At 47.4% G+C, this 16,806-nt stretch overlaps 6 protein-coding genes across 6 annotated transcripts; 2 read left to right on the top strand and 4 right to left on the bottom strand.

The window, feature by feature from the left end:
• Positions 1 to 1,264: 1,264 nt before the first annotated feature.
• On the bottom strand, positions 1,265 to 2,575 carry CCN1 (Ccn1p; the record flags this gene model as incomplete). The annotated part of the gene is made up of 1 exon (XM_024860237.1): positions 1,265 to 2,575. One exon carries the CDS (start codon positions 2,573 to 2,575, stop codon positions 1,265 to 1,267), a length of 1,311 nt encoding a protein of 436 aa, XP_024711617.1.
• A 1,067-nt stretch (positions 2,576 to 3,642) lies between these two features.
• On the bottom strand, positions 3,643 to 5,268 carry CCT7 (chaperonin-containing T-complex subunit; the record flags this gene model as incomplete). Its single annotated transcript, XM_024860238.1, has 1 exon — positions 3,643 to 5,268. The coding sequence occupies one exon, from the start codon at positions 5,266 to 5,268 to the stop codon at positions 3,643 to 3,645; it is 1,626 nt and encodes a 541-aa protein (XP_024711618.1).
• Positions 5,269 to 5,904: 636 nt separating this feature from the next.
• Positions 5,905 to 6,408, top strand: MRPL36 (mitochondrial 54S ribosomal protein bL31m; the record flags this gene model as incomplete). The annotated part of the gene is made up of 1 exon (XM_024860239.1): positions 5,905 to 6,408. The coding sequence occupies one exon, from the start codon at positions 5,905 to 5,907 to the stop codon at positions 6,406 to 6,408; it is 504 nt and encodes a 167-aa protein (XP_024711619.1).
• A 70-nt stretch (positions 6,409 to 6,478) lies between these two features.
• On the bottom strand, positions 6,479 to 8,053 carry C7M61_004927 (uncharacterized protein; the record flags this gene model as incomplete). Its single annotated transcript, XM_024860240.1, has 1 exon — positions 6,479 to 8,053. One exon carries the CDS (start codon positions 8,051 to 8,053, stop codon positions 6,479 to 6,481), a length of 1,575 nt encoding a protein of 524 aa, XP_024711620.1.
• Positions 8,054 to 8,730: 677 nt separating this feature from the next.
• On the bottom strand, positions 8,731 to 13,769 carry RCY1 (Rcy1p; the record flags this gene model as incomplete). The annotated part of the gene is made up of 2 exons (XM_024860241.1): positions 8,731 to 10,326; positions 11,322 to 13,769. 2 exons carry the CDS (start codon positions 13,767 to 13,769, stop codon positions 8,731 to 8,733), a joined length of 4,044 nt encoding a protein of 1,347 aa, XP_024711621.1.
• Positions 13,770 to 14,598: 829 nt separating this feature from the next.
• On the top strand, positions 14,599 to 16,752 carry C7M61_004929 (uncharacterized protein; the record flags this gene model as incomplete). Its single annotated transcript, XM_024860242.1, has 1 exon — positions 14,599 to 16,752. The coding sequence occupies one exon, from the start codon at positions 14,599 to 14,601 to the stop codon at positions 16,750 to 16,752; it is 2,154 nt and encodes a 717-aa protein (XP_024711647.1).
• Between the last annotated feature and the right edge of the window lie 54 nt (positions 16,753 to 16,806).

A 16,806-nucleotide genomic window follows, 5' to 3' on the forward strand; every position in this document is an offset into this window, starting at 1 on the left:
GTTTAAGACTGATGCGTTGTAGTTGGACTGGAGAAATATCAACAGTAAACAAACGCTGCACGGTCACGTGACGCTGAAGAGAAAGTTGGGTTTACGGACGCGTCCTGCTAGGAGGACGGCTCGCAGTAACAGAACCAAGTTTACAGTCTTTAAAGCCTGAATTGACGTTTTAACTTTGTCAATTTGAATCCAGGTGGTGAAGGTACTCAGGGGTTACCATTCTGATCTGGTGCTGCTGTGTGCAGTACGCTAAAATGAGCATTGAGAATTGTGCCTAATCGGGACGAACAAAGGGTCCATGAGTTGACGGCTCGGACCTCAATTGACCTGTCGAATTATTGGACAATTTATTAGTAATAAGTGGGATAATTTTTCGATATTATGTTGATAACAAAAATTCAAGATAGCTTTTTTGGAGTCCGTTTTTTTTGGGACCCCCCTTACAAGCATAGGCGTGGCGGTGCAGATACCTACTGGACGAGGCAGTAGATTGCAGTACCCTTTAGGAGCCTTTTACGACGCCTAGAGCCAATTGTTGGATGCGTTTCCAGATCTTTATCTCTGGATTGACGAGAATTTCAAAAAATTGGCTAGACCAACGTAGCATTGGTTTGGCTGCAAAATGGCTGCAAATCTCGTTAACGGAGAAAACGGTCTACCCTACTGGACCAATGACGAAACCCCCAATCTTTATCCCCATCTTTCTTCAAATTGTGCCGTGAATTATAATAATTACTGTGAAGGGGCCCCTTTTCACAGCCCACGCGTGAACGGGTGAATGGTTGTTCCCCACGATTTTAACGTGGAATGTGTTATCATAACATAATCGTGAACCTTGGCAGGGGCCTTCTCGAAACACGAAAGATTCACGAAAACGTTTATTGCTGGAGGTACACAAAAGGAACGTTTAGCAAAATCGCTGATTTCCATGGTTATCTGGGTTTGCACTATGCTCTAAATGCTTTATTACCAATGTAGACCTCTTTTGCCCGCCATTCTGGGTTGACACTTGACTTACCCGTTGTAGTCAGAGAAGAGCATTCTTGGAAATTTTCTACCAAAACATGAGATCTTGTCGACTTATATATCATTAAAATTTGCGAATACTTGAATATCGATACGGGTCGATTGCGAAGAACAGACTCCACGGGGGTCTCTACACGAATATTCTTGAGAATTATGACTTTCAACCGCCGGAGCGGCAATGCATGGGGCCGGGTATAAAGGGCTCCTTGGTGGGAGCCAGGAGGCACTGGGAAGCGTCCTAGTGGCCCTTGGGCACAAGAGGCGACAGCCAAGCCGGATCAGACGTTGGCATGGGCGAGTAGCCAAACTGGCCCAGATGCATGATGGGCGTGGAGTAAGCGGAGGACGAAGCGTGGTGGGAAAACACCAGCAGCTGGGATGCCGAAGGAGGGGTCAATGGGAGCAGGGCCTGGGACGAAGAGAACATCTGAGGAGGCTTCAAGTCCTCCTGGCCAATCTGCAACAAAACGTCAGCCACACGAGCCACCTCGGAAGCAGCCAATGCGTTAGGCTCGTCCGCCAAAATGGCAGGCAGGTGCTCAATGACCGCCTTGATGAGAAGCGCGTGCTTGTTGGTGTAATTGTGGAGCACGGGGATCACGCCAAGGGCCTCGTATTTACGCTGAAGCACCTCCAGAAGCGAGGTTGTTTGTAGAATGAGCACCAAGGCGATTTTGCGCAATTGGTTCAACGAAGTGCCGTCAAGCCCCAGCAAGAACGCACCCTGGACCAGGGGCGCCATGTTCTCCTCCAGACCCGCCAGCGAGTCTTGGGGAGGCGCCTGGGTGAGAAGGGTCCTCAAGTTGGAAGCGGCAGCGTCCACGCCGAGCATGGAACAGGCGAGAAGGTTGGCTGCAATGGCAATAAGCGACATGGGCACGGTCAAGAAGTAGCGGTCGTAAAGCGCCAATTCACAGAAAAAGCGGCCCACGGCGGTCACAGCCAGCACCTTCAGCAGGTCTGTCGCCAGAGAAGGGCGGTTGTACTTACAAGGGGTGGAATGAGCGGTGACCCCGGTCTCGGCAATGGCCAACTGGAGGCACTCCTCCAACAGCGGGTGGGAAAGCGACCACTCCAAGGTGGCCAAGATGTGCATTTCCATCTGGACAAACATCTCCTCGTCGTAGGCGTGGCGGCACATGATGGCCAACTCACGAAGCGTGGGCACACGCAGCTTCTTGTCCTCGTACTTGCCGGCGATCCAGAGCGCCGTGCAGCCGACCAACTGGTAGTGTCTCTTGAACACGATACGCTTGGCGCAGTAGCGGTCGATGATGTTGATGCAGAGGAAAAGCGTCGCTGGCTGCAAACGGAAGCTCTGGTGGAGCTCAATCAAAAAGTCCAAGAGGTACGGCCTCATGTACCACTGCACCTCGGGCTGGAGGTCGATCATCTGGGCGTTGGGCGCCAGCTGGGCTTCGAGCACCGCAAGCCACTGTTTATTGTCTGCTCTGTACTCGGCCATGAGCTTCTTGTTGGCCTGGCTCTCGAGCACCTCGAGCGTGTAAGGGTACTGTCTTGGTTTGGCTTGGGGCGGGCCGTATTTCATGATTGCCTTTTGTAATTTGTGTTTGGTTGGTGGTTTGTGTTGAGGTGTCTCAGATGTGTCTCAGGATGGACCTAGAACGATGGACCAAATGACGATGGGGACTAGAACTCAATGGAATGCTAAGCGAATGTGTCCCGAAGGAAGAAAGGTCAAAGTGCCCGGGCTGCCTGGAAAGTGAATGTATGGGGTGAGGGCCAGAGCAGAAGAGAGCTGGAGGTTCCACGAGGAAAAGGTGTGGGTTTTATCGAGGCCTCAGAAGGAGACTTACGCGAATCCACGGTAGGGTAGGTTCGCAGCCATTCACCCCGGCGTGAATCGATTCACGATCGCGACGCGGCCACAGGCACCCGACCGTGCAACACAGGGCTTTGGGGGGAATATACGAAAAAAAATTTAGATTTGTATAATAATTGAAAAATCTTTTCCGGGCCAACCCCTTCAAAAGACGCTCCCCGCCAAATCGACGCCGTTTGCCGGGCCTTTTCGTCGCCAGGGACTGCCCCTGGTCCACCGCGCGGACCCGTTTGGGTACCTCAGGCGACGTTTTTGGCGGGCGCGCTCAGCGAAGGCCTAATGGCTGCGAAAAATAAAAAAACGCTCCACCGGTAATCTTTTACCGTGTAGACAAACGGCTGGGTGCCTGCGCCGGAGGAATGTGGTGGGGGAGAAGGAAATGAAAATAGAGGGCCCGGGTTTTGTGGGATTCGGGAGAATTAGAGATTTCGGCTTTGCGGTGGTGCGTTTGCGTTAGGGATTTGCTACCGAGAGGTTAATCTGTGAGTGGAAATTAACCTGTGAAAAGTCATAGCCGTGCAGCCGCATCCAGACTTTCGAATTTCACTAAATCGACATCAATTGACTTGAGTTCTTAAACGTCTCCTATCGACTGGACCAACCCTCCGACTCAGCCCTAATATTGACATTCCATGGCGGCTTGGCTCAAGCCATTGTAGACCCTGGCTTATCGCGTGGATCCTACTTTAGAACCGTGGATCGTCAGCTTTCGGTATCCATCCTTCCCGATTCGTCGCCACATCGTACCCGCTGTTGATCTATTAGTATATACATTAGAACGCTCCACGCCCACGTCCCGCAGCCGCCTGCTCCGACTCCAGGTTCTTGATGGTCTCGTCCACAGAAAGAAGCAATGTGGCCGCCTCCGTCGCCGACTGAAGCGCATTGATCTTCACAAGGGAGGGCTCCCAGATGAAACTCTCCATGTTGTTGCCCACAGACTCCTTGTGGAAGTCGATACCGTACCACTTCTCTCCTTTGGCGTGCGAGCTGCGCAACACGTTCAAGAGCTCAATGGCATCCAAACCGGCATTCTCGCACAATTGCCGGGGGATAATCTCCAACGCACGTGCAAACGCTCCAATGATCAACTGCTGCTTGCCCGCCACCGTCTTGGAGTGCTCCCTGAGGTACTTGGAGATCTCCATCTCAATGGCTCCTCCTCCAGCGACAACTGTGCGGTGCTTCACGGCTCTCTTGACAATCATGATGGCGTCATGCAACGATCTCTCCACCTCGGCAATCACCTGCTCGGCGCCTCCTCTCAACACTAACGTACACGTTCTGGCCTCGGGGCACCCACGGAACAAATTGTATCTGTCTCCACCAATCTGGACCTCCTCAAACTCGGCACATGTACCAACGGCCTTTTCGCTGATGCCGCTGACTGTAGACTGGATTGAGCCTCCGACAGCCTTGATCACACGGTCCATGTCTTCGCTGCTCACACGGCCAGCACAGAAAATGTCTCTGTCGGCGAAATACTGCGTAGCCAAGTCGCCAATGGGCAATTTGGAAAGAACAATGTTGGCGCCAGAGTCCTTGATGGCCTCCAACTTGTCGAAGATGATCTGCCACTCGGCGTCGACAATAGCCTGGTAGTCCTTCACCTGGTCCACTCTCACCTCGGCATTATCCTTCTCGGCCTTCAACTCCAACTCGACATTGAGGTTGAGGATCTTGGGGTTGGTGAATCTCTTGGGCTGCTGCTCGAAACCGGCGTAGGAAAACGTCTTCTTGAATGCAACACCGTCCACGAAAAGCGACTCCTCCATGGCTCCACCTGGAACCTTCTTGATACCAATCAACTTCTCGTCCAAGTCGTCCTCCAACGTCAAAACGGCATCCACGACCATCTTCGTGAAGAAGTCCGAGTTCTTCGAAATCAACTTCGACGACATCGCCGTCTTGGCACATCTCTCCAATAGCTCTCTGAACTGTGTAGTGTCCTCTTTCTTGATCTCCACCTGGATCTCCTCGATCTTCTTGACCGCCAACTCACAGGCTTTTCTTAATCCCTTGGTGATGAGATGCAGCGAGATGCCGTCCTCAATGAACGTCTTGGTCTCCTTCAAGAACTCACCTGCTAAGATGGTCACAGACGTGGTACCATCTCCAACTTCAGCATCCTGGGCACGAGAAATATCCACAAGCATCTTGGCAGCGGGATGAACAATATCCAACAACTTCAAAATTGTAGCACCATCGTTGGAAATGGTAGTTTTGCCGTTGGAAGACTTGATCAAAATGTCCGATCCAAATGGACCCAACGTGGGTTTGAGGGTCTCCTGGATCGCCAAACAGGCGTTGATGTTATTTAAGATCTGGCCTCTGCCCTGCAGGGCGTCGGTTCCTTCCTTGAGCACGACAATGGTCGGGGTCTGGTTGGAAAAGGCCATGGTGATTTGTCGTCTTGAATCTGCCTGTACGTTTTTTCGATACTAGCGAAGATTTCGAACCCGGTCCGCGCACTACCAACAAACAAACACGTAAGAGGTGGTGGGGCAAAAGTAAGGCGATACTGTTGTTTGATTGAGAGGGTTCGTTTGAAAAGTGAAGAGTTTTATTGTCAACATTTGACAAAAGCATCTTAATCATGGGACCTTTCGATCGCATTATGCATAAGGCTGTTCGGTAGGGATGTGCAGAAAAACGGCCACCCTGTGATTTTCCGAGAAAATTTTGAAATCAACTAGAATTAGCTAAAGTTAAAATTGATTCAATCCTCGCTTCCAAAAGAATAATCATATTTCCTCCTAGGTAGTATCTGGAAATCTGATGGTCCTGCATGTAGCAACATCTAGCCATCAACAGCGTATAAGATTGAACGAATTTTACGTCCCAGAAATCCTTCTGTTCTCTCAATTTCCAGGTAATTCTCGCCCTCGAAGTAATTTACTTTCGTTCCTGGAAATACCCGTCGAAAGCTACCAACCCTCTGGGACAGACTGCCCTTCCTGCAGTACACATCAACCCCAGTAGTGAAAAAAACCTACAACCCTGAGAACCAGAAGCCAAATCTTCCTCATACACACATGTTTTCTGCATCGCTCAAAAGCGTCTCCCGTGGCTCTGTCCGCGTGAGTGCCGTGAGATATGCCGGTGAATCGGCTTCTCTTTCCAAGAAGAGAGTGATGAACACCATCAGAATGGGAAAAGCCAGACCTGCCATTTTCCACCAGTTTGAGACATTCGTGGAGCTTTCAGATGGTTCCGTTGTCAGAAGACGCTCTCAGGCCCCTAAGGACGAAGTCAGAATGATTTCTGACCAGAGATCCAGCACATTGTGGAATCCTACTAGAGATGACTTGGACGACACTGATCCTAACGCTGTGGGTAAGGTCGACAAGTTCAAGAAGAGATTCGGTGGTTTCGATGGTACAAAGGAGGTTGACGAGGAGCTTAGTATCCAGGAGAGACGTAAGCATATTGCCAAGCAGAAGGACGATTTGTTCGAGCTTTTGGGTGAGAATGCTACCGAGGTGAACAAGGGTGGTAAGGTCCAGGCCAAGTGGGAGTCCAACAAGAAGAAGAAATAAGCGGTACTTGTAAATAATAATGGGAATAGACGTGAAACGTTGATGCAAATATGTACATGGGGTAGATACCTCAGATCTTGAGATAATGTGCTATGATATCACTCAGTGATACTCCTGACGATTTGAGCTCGTCAAGACACCACTTGATGTTGACCTGGTCTTGTTCGATGATTGCTTGCTTGTATATGATGTTCAAGCATGCAATCCGATTCTGGTCGTCTATGAGAATGAAGTCGTTGAACTTTGTAGGCAAGTCGAGCTTTCGGAAATTGAAACCTGCTTCTTTGTGGAAAGCGTCCTTGTAAGCCTTTGAAATGTAAAGCGTTCTGCTCACGCTGTTTTTGATGCGTTTGGAAAAGTGACGGAACATGGTTGTTGTGAAGGTATGCAATGCTGTGTCTGTGTTACTGAGCTTCTTGAATTGGCGGCAAAAGTGATCACAAAACCCGTTTTGGTGGACATTACCTTGCAGAAGCAAGTGGTCCAAAACCCTCAAGTAGCCGAGTTTCGAGGTATGGACATCGGTGTTGTAGCACATCTCTAAGCTTTTCTCAAGCTTGCCACGACGTAGAAGTTTGCTGATTAATGCGTCGAAATCATTGGGATTCAATCCCGTGGGTGTTTTGAAAATCGCCTTGAGCATCTTGTCGGAAGCAGTTTCGTTGTTCTGTCGCAAAAATGAAACAAAAAGCGACGAGAGCGCTTTTCTGGAAAGTGGTGCAGTGAGATGCTTGGAGAGATACGTGAATTCGTCATACCTGTTCTGGCACCTTCCCACAATGCTAATTGAGGTTTCAAGAAGCCCAGAGGTGCACTTGGCCTCCTCTGGAACAGTCTCGAGAAAATCAGCAGCCCTTTCAATGTCCTCCTCGGCAATCCTCGATGCAATTTTCTCAATGAGTGATGTATCTGTAGCGGCAACTTCAGGGAAAAGTTCTCGAAGGTCCTTCCACAAGTCAATGGTCCGACAAAGGTGCCCCTTCTCTGTGTTGGCTGATATGAGATTGATGAGCACGGCCGCAAGACGCTTATCTCCCTGCATCAGTGGCTTGACGGTGTCGTAAAGATGGTTGGCATAAAATGGAATGTAAGGCTCTTTCAACATGCCATTGATGGCACCAAGTTTTGTTGCAGCAGATAGGTTCTTGTGTCCGTATAGTTTGATGAGTTTGTGAATAGTATATGCCATGAAGGAAGGCTCAGATGTCAATTCTGCAAGCGTCAAGACCAAACGTTCCATGACGTTGGAATCTAGGAAGACCTTGCCCTCAAGTAACTGAACCGCAAACGAGGAGGCTATGAAGGGTTCGCCGGCTGAACCGACCTCTATAATGAATAGCTCCGCGATTCGCTTGAACACGTCATCGTTATGCTTTGAGCCTGTCTGGACGGTTTGAATGGATTTCACGAACCTTTGGCTGACAAGTCTTTCAGAGCTCATGCGTTGTATAGTTTCGTCAAACACTGCAAAGTCCCTCTTCAATAGTAGGTCAAACAAGTTCTGGTATATCATTGCTTTCATGCTCTTGGACTGTCTGAACCCGAGGAATAGGAAGGATAGTATGTCTTGGTTGATGTGCGGGTACGATAAGACATCTTTTAGTAGCAGCTCATCTTGCTTTTTATAGTAATTGTAGCACTTCATAGATGATCGTTTGAACAGTTTTTCGTTTCTGAATAGTTTATAGATATCGGAAAGACGCTGGTACGTGGAAACGGCTTCCTGTGAAGATCCTGATGCTCTTCGGCTTAACTGTAGTACCCTAACAAGGCCTATCTGCGGCCTTAGTTTGATATTATGAAGTCTATGGAAATGGTGATGCAGCTCATGCCGTATTCGTGATAGCATGGCTATGTAGGAGTTGTGAGAAAGTCCCTATTTCTGAGCTGGAGCAGGACAGTAGTTGGTTGAGATGATATATTCCTGCAGTTGAGCCGTGAACATCACCAAACCAGTCTTGATGGAAAGGTGGATTTTTTTCATGAAAATTTTGATCCAGAAATAATAGGTTGATTTCTCTAAGAATAGATCGTCATTAATAGGTGAAGAATCATTTTTGGTGCTTTGGCTCGCTACATCTTGTATTCACAGATATGCGACTACAACAACCAGGTAAGCTCTGATAGCCAATAAGTTACTTGCGATATAAGATTTTTTTTTTTTTTTTTTTTGAAGGTTGCAGCAGATACCTTTCATACACCATCGATATGAAGCTTTCTTCAACTACTAGCTTCTACTACCCGAAATGTCCGAGATGGACCTATTTTGCAGCCAAGCTGTCTCATAACTATGTATATATATTTTCTATTAGCTCATTGCCCTCACACGATCATGGGATAGAACATGCGAATGAAATAGTTTAAAATGCTGTTTTGGAGAAATTTGTCGTAACGGTCTATCTTGGTCATTAGTAGCTCCTTCTTATCGTCGTCTGAGGTATCGCCCTCCCTCAAATAGGCAGCTTGAGCTTGCAGCTTTCTATCCTTCAATCTCTCACGAACGAGAAACTCACGATTGAATAGTAGAAGCAAAAACGAAAGGAGAAACATGCAACCTGTGAATACCTGAGCATGGTCAAACGGATTAGAAGCGCTTTCGTCCTTCAATGCAATCGCTATCACCTCGGATGGAGGTGAAACGAAAGATACCATAATGTTGAGGCCTGACCACGCAGCAGGCATAACGTGAGGTCTTTCTTGGATATCCAAGATATCAGCAACAAGAGACTGACTCATGACGTAACCAACCGCTGAAGGTCCACCGAGAAAGATAGCAAGGACGATAAGAGCAGCATACGACAGAGCATGTCGCCAGAAAGCCAAAACCATGATTGCCAAATAAATAGAGAAAAATGCTGATGTGTTGGTTCTGCCGTAATTATCGGCAGTGTGTCCCACCAAAGGCCGGCCTATCGCTTGTCCAGTATTATAAATAGCCAAAAGATTGTTAGCCTGATCGTGTGACAAGCCAATGGACGATGCGTATGGGGAGTATGAGTAGAGGCATATGACGTAACCCAAGAAGCTCACGGCAAACCAAAATCCCACAATTAGATAGTGGAGGGATTTGAAAAGGTTGAGGTTGAAGACAATCCCAGAAATCGCCTTGGTGCGTTCCCATGTTATTTTTGAGGTGTTGATGTCGATGATCTTCTTGTTTCGAGGTCTCAAGAAGCAGATGGAGAACAACGACGTAGCGAAGGTAACAAGACCAAGCATCCGGAGCGGCCACCGTTGATCTCCAGTCTGAGAAATAAGCTTATTTAAAGCCACAGAGAAAACCACTCCCCCTACTCCCGATCCACAAACGCAGATTCCCATGCCGGTGGACTTTCGTTTTTGAAACCATGTTGGGATCACCAAGCTGGCAGGGAAGAAAATCAAGCCAAAAGAAGCACCCACGAGAACACCTTGACAGAGGTATATCTGCCAGAGCTTCGTGCTGAAGGATGCTAGAATGTAGCCCAACGTTTGTAGCACCAAACCAAGCAAAAGAACAGGAGTCTGGCCAAACATGGCAACCAAAAAGCAAATCAATGGCGCTGGCGCTTGCACTAGAAACACCACTATACCACCAATAAGCGCAAAATCGTAGTTGGTGGCTCCAGGAAACAGGCTATTGGACATGTAGTAGTTCAAGAAAATCCCAAACGAGGCATTGGCTCCCCACGTCAGAAACACCAAAAGCAGTGCCAAAACGGCCTGCCATATTGCAAAAAGACCATCCACAGGGTGATCTTGCGGTTCATCCAGCTCTTCTCTAACTGTATCCAAAGAGGCATCCTTCTCCCTGCTCTGTCTGGTGAGTTGTCGAGAGACCCTTTCCAATTCTTCATGGTACGCTTCTTCAGCTAGTGGCACCACCGAACGAGCCACATACTCCTGGTTGTCGTGGATCTCGTCTGTGATGTCGTAGAGCTGATTGGGTGAGTCATTTGCAGCCAGTCTATGATCTTGACTATGACAACTGGAACTTGCCAGTTTATTGGCATCGGCCGTCGATACACAAGAAGAGTCCGAGGGTCGAGACATGCTGGCTACAGCAGATTCAATTCCGTAGTTGTATTCCTGATGACTAATTAAAGGTGGAGATGTCCTCTATACCGAGTGCATTGGCTGTAGAGGTCCGAAAGCGCAGGCGGGGATACAATCTAGATAATAACGGAATTGAAGGGATGCAATTGAGTTTCGGGCCTGTGGAAGAGACTTTATCTTTTAATTGGCTGGACGTTGTGTTCGTAAGTACTCTGCATAACGGTTTTCTGTCAGCCCCACACGGCTCGACAGAACGGAATATCCGCATGACTCATAAGTGGTCTTCATTGGTGCCCCATTGTGTGGGTGAGGTTTTTTCCACAAAGTTTGTAGCTGCCATTGTGGATGATAAGTTTTTCAATGACTCAATGAAAATGAATTTTGGTACTGGTGCCTTTCTAGGCTTCAGTTGACAAGATCTGGTTGGTGCCATATGGTTGCAATGCACGTTAGGTCGCATATGCACGGTTTTGAGATCCTGTCAAGCGGTTGCATTTATGGACTTATCAAGGTTGAGATGTTGTAGGACAAAGCCCCTTTGCAGCCACCATGTAGCGTTGGTTCATGCTGAGTAGAGAAGAGAGATAACGGAGGCTAACAGTTGGGATGTTCAGGAAGAATTGCATTCTTGAATGATTTTGCTCTGAGTCGTTTTTGAACATTTTATTTGTTTAAGCTTTATCTTTTTTTTTTTCTTTTTCTTCTTCCACGGCTATTGCCTAAGTTTGCGTGTTGTATGTATTAGTTGTAATGGCTGCGAAAAATGCAAGGTGTTGATGGTATAGATACTGTCACCAATATGCACAAAGCCTGACAAACACAAATAACTTGCCATACTACAACTAAAAATTCTCTATGCAATAGATCATGGGCTATACAATTGTGCAATCGATCAAACTGAGTCCGTACATCACCTTCTGAACATGCTTTTTGATCAACGGCCAGTCGGCTCGGCGTTGCACGAACTCGTAAATCTCCTCCTGACTGAAAATACCGTTAAACTTGGTCAAGTCACTGATGAGCTGCCCAATGGCCTTGGCGTCCTCGCCTCCAATCAAGTAGATGGATCCCACCTTTTTGAGGGCCTGGAATAGTGGGAAGATCATACGCTTGTTGCTCTTGACATGGGTAAGGATAAAGTCGTAGTACAAGTTGAGGTCCGAAATGAGCGTGACGGCACCGCCCACGGAGATCGTGCTTCGTTTCAAGCATTTCACGATCGCTTGGAAGAATCTCTCCGCAACTTCCTGCTGGAAGACCTCCACAATCGGTTTATCGGCACAATCGACCAACAAGTCAATATTATCCTCTAATATCAGGACGGCATGTTGGGCAGCCTTGGTGGGGCCCGGAATATCATGGGCCATGCTAGGAGGAGGATTGTAGTCAGAGTCACTGAGACCTGAAAGGAACACAGACTCTATTTCCTTGAAAAGAACGTCAATACCAATGTGAAGACCGTCTGCGACGTACTTGTCAACGAGAGCTTCTGCTGCCTTTTTGCTTTGAAGAGACGGGTTGAGAACGGAGTTCTCGTGTTTGGTCAACTTTCTTTGCATGATCTCCTCCTTGTAGAATATATCAATCATTTGCACAATCATGTCGGCCATGTTAATAGCCTCAAAAAAGATGACAAGGGGCTCAATGGCCGTGCCCCTCTTATCATCAGCAAGAGACACGTCTCTAGGGTTGTAGTCCTTGAGATACTTGAGAGCTCTTTCGAATCCCTCTCGAAGGTGATCATTGGATATGCTTTCTATCACACTGATGAACTCCTCTTGCATCACTCCGTAGATATCGAAGCGCAATGCAGCTACTGTGTAATCGTCAAACAGCGAAAGTCTTGCAAGAGACACTTTTGTATCATTGAGAACATTGAGTGTCAACTCTGGACTGAATACTCTTCTCAAGGATTTGATGTTTTCTGCTAGAATCTTCGCTTGAGCTTGGATTTTGGAGTAGTTGAGCTTCTCGTCACCTTCCTCCTCCTTCAGATCCTCGTTGTCTTTGCCTGAAATTGTAAAGACCTTTTTGAAACTCAGCAAGAAATCGCTCTTTGACTCTGCCTTGACGTGCTTAAGAATATTTTGCGTGGTTTCCTGCTCCCGCTGCTTGACATTATCCTTCCACTCAGATACCTTCTCTGAGCAGCGCTGCTTAAACACAGCCTTCTCTTCATTAAGATACTCGGCTGCTATTGACTCGTAGGAGACATCTATGAGCAGTCGGGTCAAGCGAATGTAACTCTCGCCAACATTGACACTTGGGTTCAATTGGTCGAGGAAGTCATGGGTAAGTCTAACGTATAGCTGAGTGACCATTTCAAAATACAAGCCTCGTTCTTTCGACGTAGATATGAGAAGCAAAATGACATCCTGAAGCTGGTTAGATATGAGCTCCTCGCTCACTTTGTACATCATGGGAATAGTCTGTGGGAAGATCAAATCGATGATCCTCGATTCTTCGTTGAACACCGACGCAAGCTCGTGAATAAACCCATCTATTTCTTCTTGGTTGAGCTCCCACTTTGGCTCGGGTTTCTCTTTTTCTTCGTCCTCGTCGTCTTCATCGTCCAGTTGAGCTATAAGGTCGCCATTGGTGACTGTACTGAAAAATTTACAAACGTCGAAGGCCTCCAGGTTCAAAAACTTCGTTGTGTCGTTATCGAAGCAAACTTTCTGGAGGAAAAAGTCTATAAGCGTTTGCTCGTTCTTGAGCTCGACGAGAATGGTGACGAACTCGCTGGTTCTTTCGTAATCCTGAATGTCATAATGGATCTCTAGTTCTCGTAGCAAAGCATTTTCGAAAATCTCCATGAGATCCGTGATCTTTTCACCGACCATACTGCCGACTGTCTCGTCCGGATTGATAGCATTGTACTTCAAGAGATTACTCAACATCTTGGCTTGTTCCTGTGGTGACTGGAACGTTTTGAAAAGCTTGAGTCGCTCGTATGGAAGATTCAGTTGCAAGTCGGCGTAAAACCGGTGTAGGCTTCTTCGTATGCGTAGGATCTGGAACTTGGCGATCTTGGGGATCTTGTATATCTTGTCACAGCAGGTCAATGGGTCATCGAGCCACTCAAACTTCGAGCCTGCTAGCTCTTCTCGTGAAGCTTCGACGCCGTTCTGCCAGAGCCCCATTTTCTTGAGCTTCAGGATCCATAGCTGGGGATCATTGACCGCTCTATATGTGTTCTTTGAAGTTTTGGCAAATTGAAGCAAATCCGGCACGTCGAGAAACCACGCTATGGTTTTCGCCACCGGGAGCGGAATGACCAGCAGATTATATACATCAATGTCTGCATTCCAGATGACTTGGGCCATGGCTCTGGAGAGGAAGTGGTGTAGAGCTTGTTGATATGCGTGTCATGCAGGCTCTCGGCTGTTCGGCCTTGGCTACCCCAGAGTCACCAATGGGGGAGAGTGTTGATTTTGGTGGGAGGTGAAGCGAAATAGCTGTTTTGAGGGAATTGGGAGCTTTTAGTCAATTTTATGGCATGGTCGGGTGGAGCTACGACCGTTTGGAGTGTTATTCCAAGGCACTAGGGCTGTTGGTGTCTCTAAGGCAAAAGCGTCAATGTCGTCCCTATTGTCCAGAATTCGACTTTATTTAAGATCCAGCTGTCAGAAATTCCAAAATCGTCATTTTTAGCCATCCATGGCGGCGGTTTATTGGGGAATGTCAGTGGTGGGTACACTTTTCGCAGCCATTCTTCGATACTCCAAATGAGTCCACAAAGCACCGATCACACAATTCAGTTTTTACCAAAAATCACCCAAATCGAATAGTTTCAATTTCCCTCGGCCATCGCCATATCAAAAATCCACAGATATCAACCTCCCTTCATCACCCTCCCTCTGATGGTTCCCCATACTGTCGACATACAACATCGCGAAAAATCAAGCTCATCCAGCTACTAAGACATCACTACCATCCTCCGGTCCTACACCCCAATAACTGCATATTTTCCACAAAAGCATGCTTTATGCGCTCCGGCTCGGCTCCAGACCGGCCTGGCGCTGTGGCAGCCGACATCGGCTCCTACATCCTCCAAAACCCAGCATATACCACGCTCTACTACGACATCAGCATAGAAAAGCGGACCAAAGCCCTCCAGCGCCTTCCTCCGAGGAACGTGACTCCCTCAGCGGCATGCTTATCCGCTTTATCCGAAAAGAGACCCAGTTTCTCTCCGACAGCATGAACATAGACGAATCGGTGGATCCCACTCCAGAGGTTGTTCCTAACAAGATGGATCCAGCTCTCCAGGCTAGCCTATCGTCCGAGCCCGATCTGTACCAGCAATTTGTGAAGCTTCTCCGACTGCCCAAGTTTGCCGCTCATCCGGACGTGCTTCTTCAGTTACACCTGGTTTTGCCCCATGTGGAGGAAACCGAGAAGCAGCTACTACTCAAAAGACTCATTTTCTACGGCCAATGGCATCTGTTCTGGCAGGTCTCCATCACAGACGCCACGTCCTTGAGTGACATTGAAGATATCGTCGATCTTCTACATTCCGAACTACGCATTTGCAATAACGTCTACCTAGGCGTATGGCAAGCACTCAGAGCAGCCAGACACGAATCGTCAACTTCCGGCCTTTTGACCTCCATTGTGGAGACTGTCGAATACAAGTTCTCCCTTAATAAGGCTCAGGTCTCGGCAGTCATGAGCTTTGTGGATGAACTCGACAATGTGGAGAACAGCGACGAACTAGCATTTTTCGAGGAGAACCACCTCGACACCATCTCCAAAGATCCCATCAGCAAAGCCTTTTTCTTGCAGGCACAGCTCAATCTCATGGACCAAAAGCCGGCCATGAAGGCTATTCGAAGTGAACCTAGCATACTCGAGGTACCAGGATGGTTTTCCTTTCTCACCAGCTCAATGGCAGACACAATACCCTACCTACCACCGGGTGAGGTACCTGAAACTTCTGAAGACTCCTCCCGATCTGCCCTCATGACCCATTTTTTGCATTTCCGTCTGGCACACATCAACGAGAGTGACTTTTTCTCTCTCCTACAATCTGCATCTGCTCAAGACGCCCACCGCATATTCCTAATCGCATACAGAAACAACCAACGTGGTCTTCTACAGAGCCAACGACTCTTTGACTTTGTGGTGAAATTGGCATTACTTAGTCGCAAAGAAGACGTAATGTTGGAGGCCATAAAGAAGTTCTATAAACAAATGTCAGGTTCCACTTTAACCTTCGCTCTTCCGTTCATTATTCAGAGGTCTCCAAAAGTCTTGCAATCACTCGAGGAAAAACGGCCTGAACTTTTCCAAAAAGCATGTCTAGCATATATCGAAGACGCCCCTCCGCATGAAATTGTTACAATTATCGAGAATTGCAACAATAATCGTCATATTGTACGAACAGCTCTCAGGCTGGTCGATCCACAAAACGCTTCAATCATTTTGCAAGGCCTTGAAAAGACCAAACTCACCGCATACAATCTTACTGAACTTTTGAGATTTGCCTTCCGTAACAACATCACCGATGATCGAGCGTGTGCCATCTTTGACAGAATTCTAAAGAAAACATGGAACACTTCAGCTTTAGAGAAGCGAGGACAAACTATCAACTATCAGTTTGAAGACGATTTTAGGTTCTACTACGCCATGGCCTCTAAAGAAGAACGCACAAGGATGATTCATACCCTTCAGACGTTGGGACAAACAATCTCGACCCTAGACACCGAACACATGGCCGATTTCACCAATAATCTTTACGACTACCAATTTGCATCAAATAACTTCACATTTATACAATCGAAAACGGGAAAGACATACATCTTGGACCGGATAATGAAGAAGGCGATGCACTTCGTCTACAAAAGTCATACCAAAAGCCATCTGAAGGACGGTGTGAAGCAAATTCGTGACATCTTGAAGTTGTTGAAATTTGATTCACCCACGGGTCAGGCATCCGTTTTTGAATTCATAGTCCATGACGAGCCGTCAATGGCTTTTGAAATTTTGAAAAACTATAAATCCAGAAAGTCAGTGTTGATAAACCCGATAATAGAAGGAATGGCTCGTGGTTTGCTCCGTTCCAAAAGACTCAGTGTTCTTCAACGATTGAATGCCTTCGAAAATTTTCGTCATGCTGCAAAGGAAATGGGCTACAGACATGAGTGGAGTCAAAGGCTATTGGTAACATATTACCATTCCATTTTCAGGCTCCCTCCCAAAGTTGTTGATATCGATCAAATGAGAATTCACCTTAAAGATGCTCATGAACTGGGTATTCCTCTTGCAGTGTTGAAGAATTGGTCGAAGAGACTACGGAGTTGGTAAGGACGCTCAATTCCTGCTTCATGTCTCTTGGTTTTGTGCGATATCTTTTGTTCG

The sequence above is a fragment of the Candidozyma pseudohaemuli genome (genome assembly GCF_003013735.1).
Source record: "Candidozyma pseudohaemuli strain B12108 chromosome Unknown scaffold00019, whole genome shotgun sequence".
NCBI classification, from domain to species: domain Eukaryota; kingdom Fungi; phylum Ascomycota; class Pichiomycetes; order Serinales; family Metschnikowiaceae; genus Candidozyma; species Candidozyma pseudohaemuli.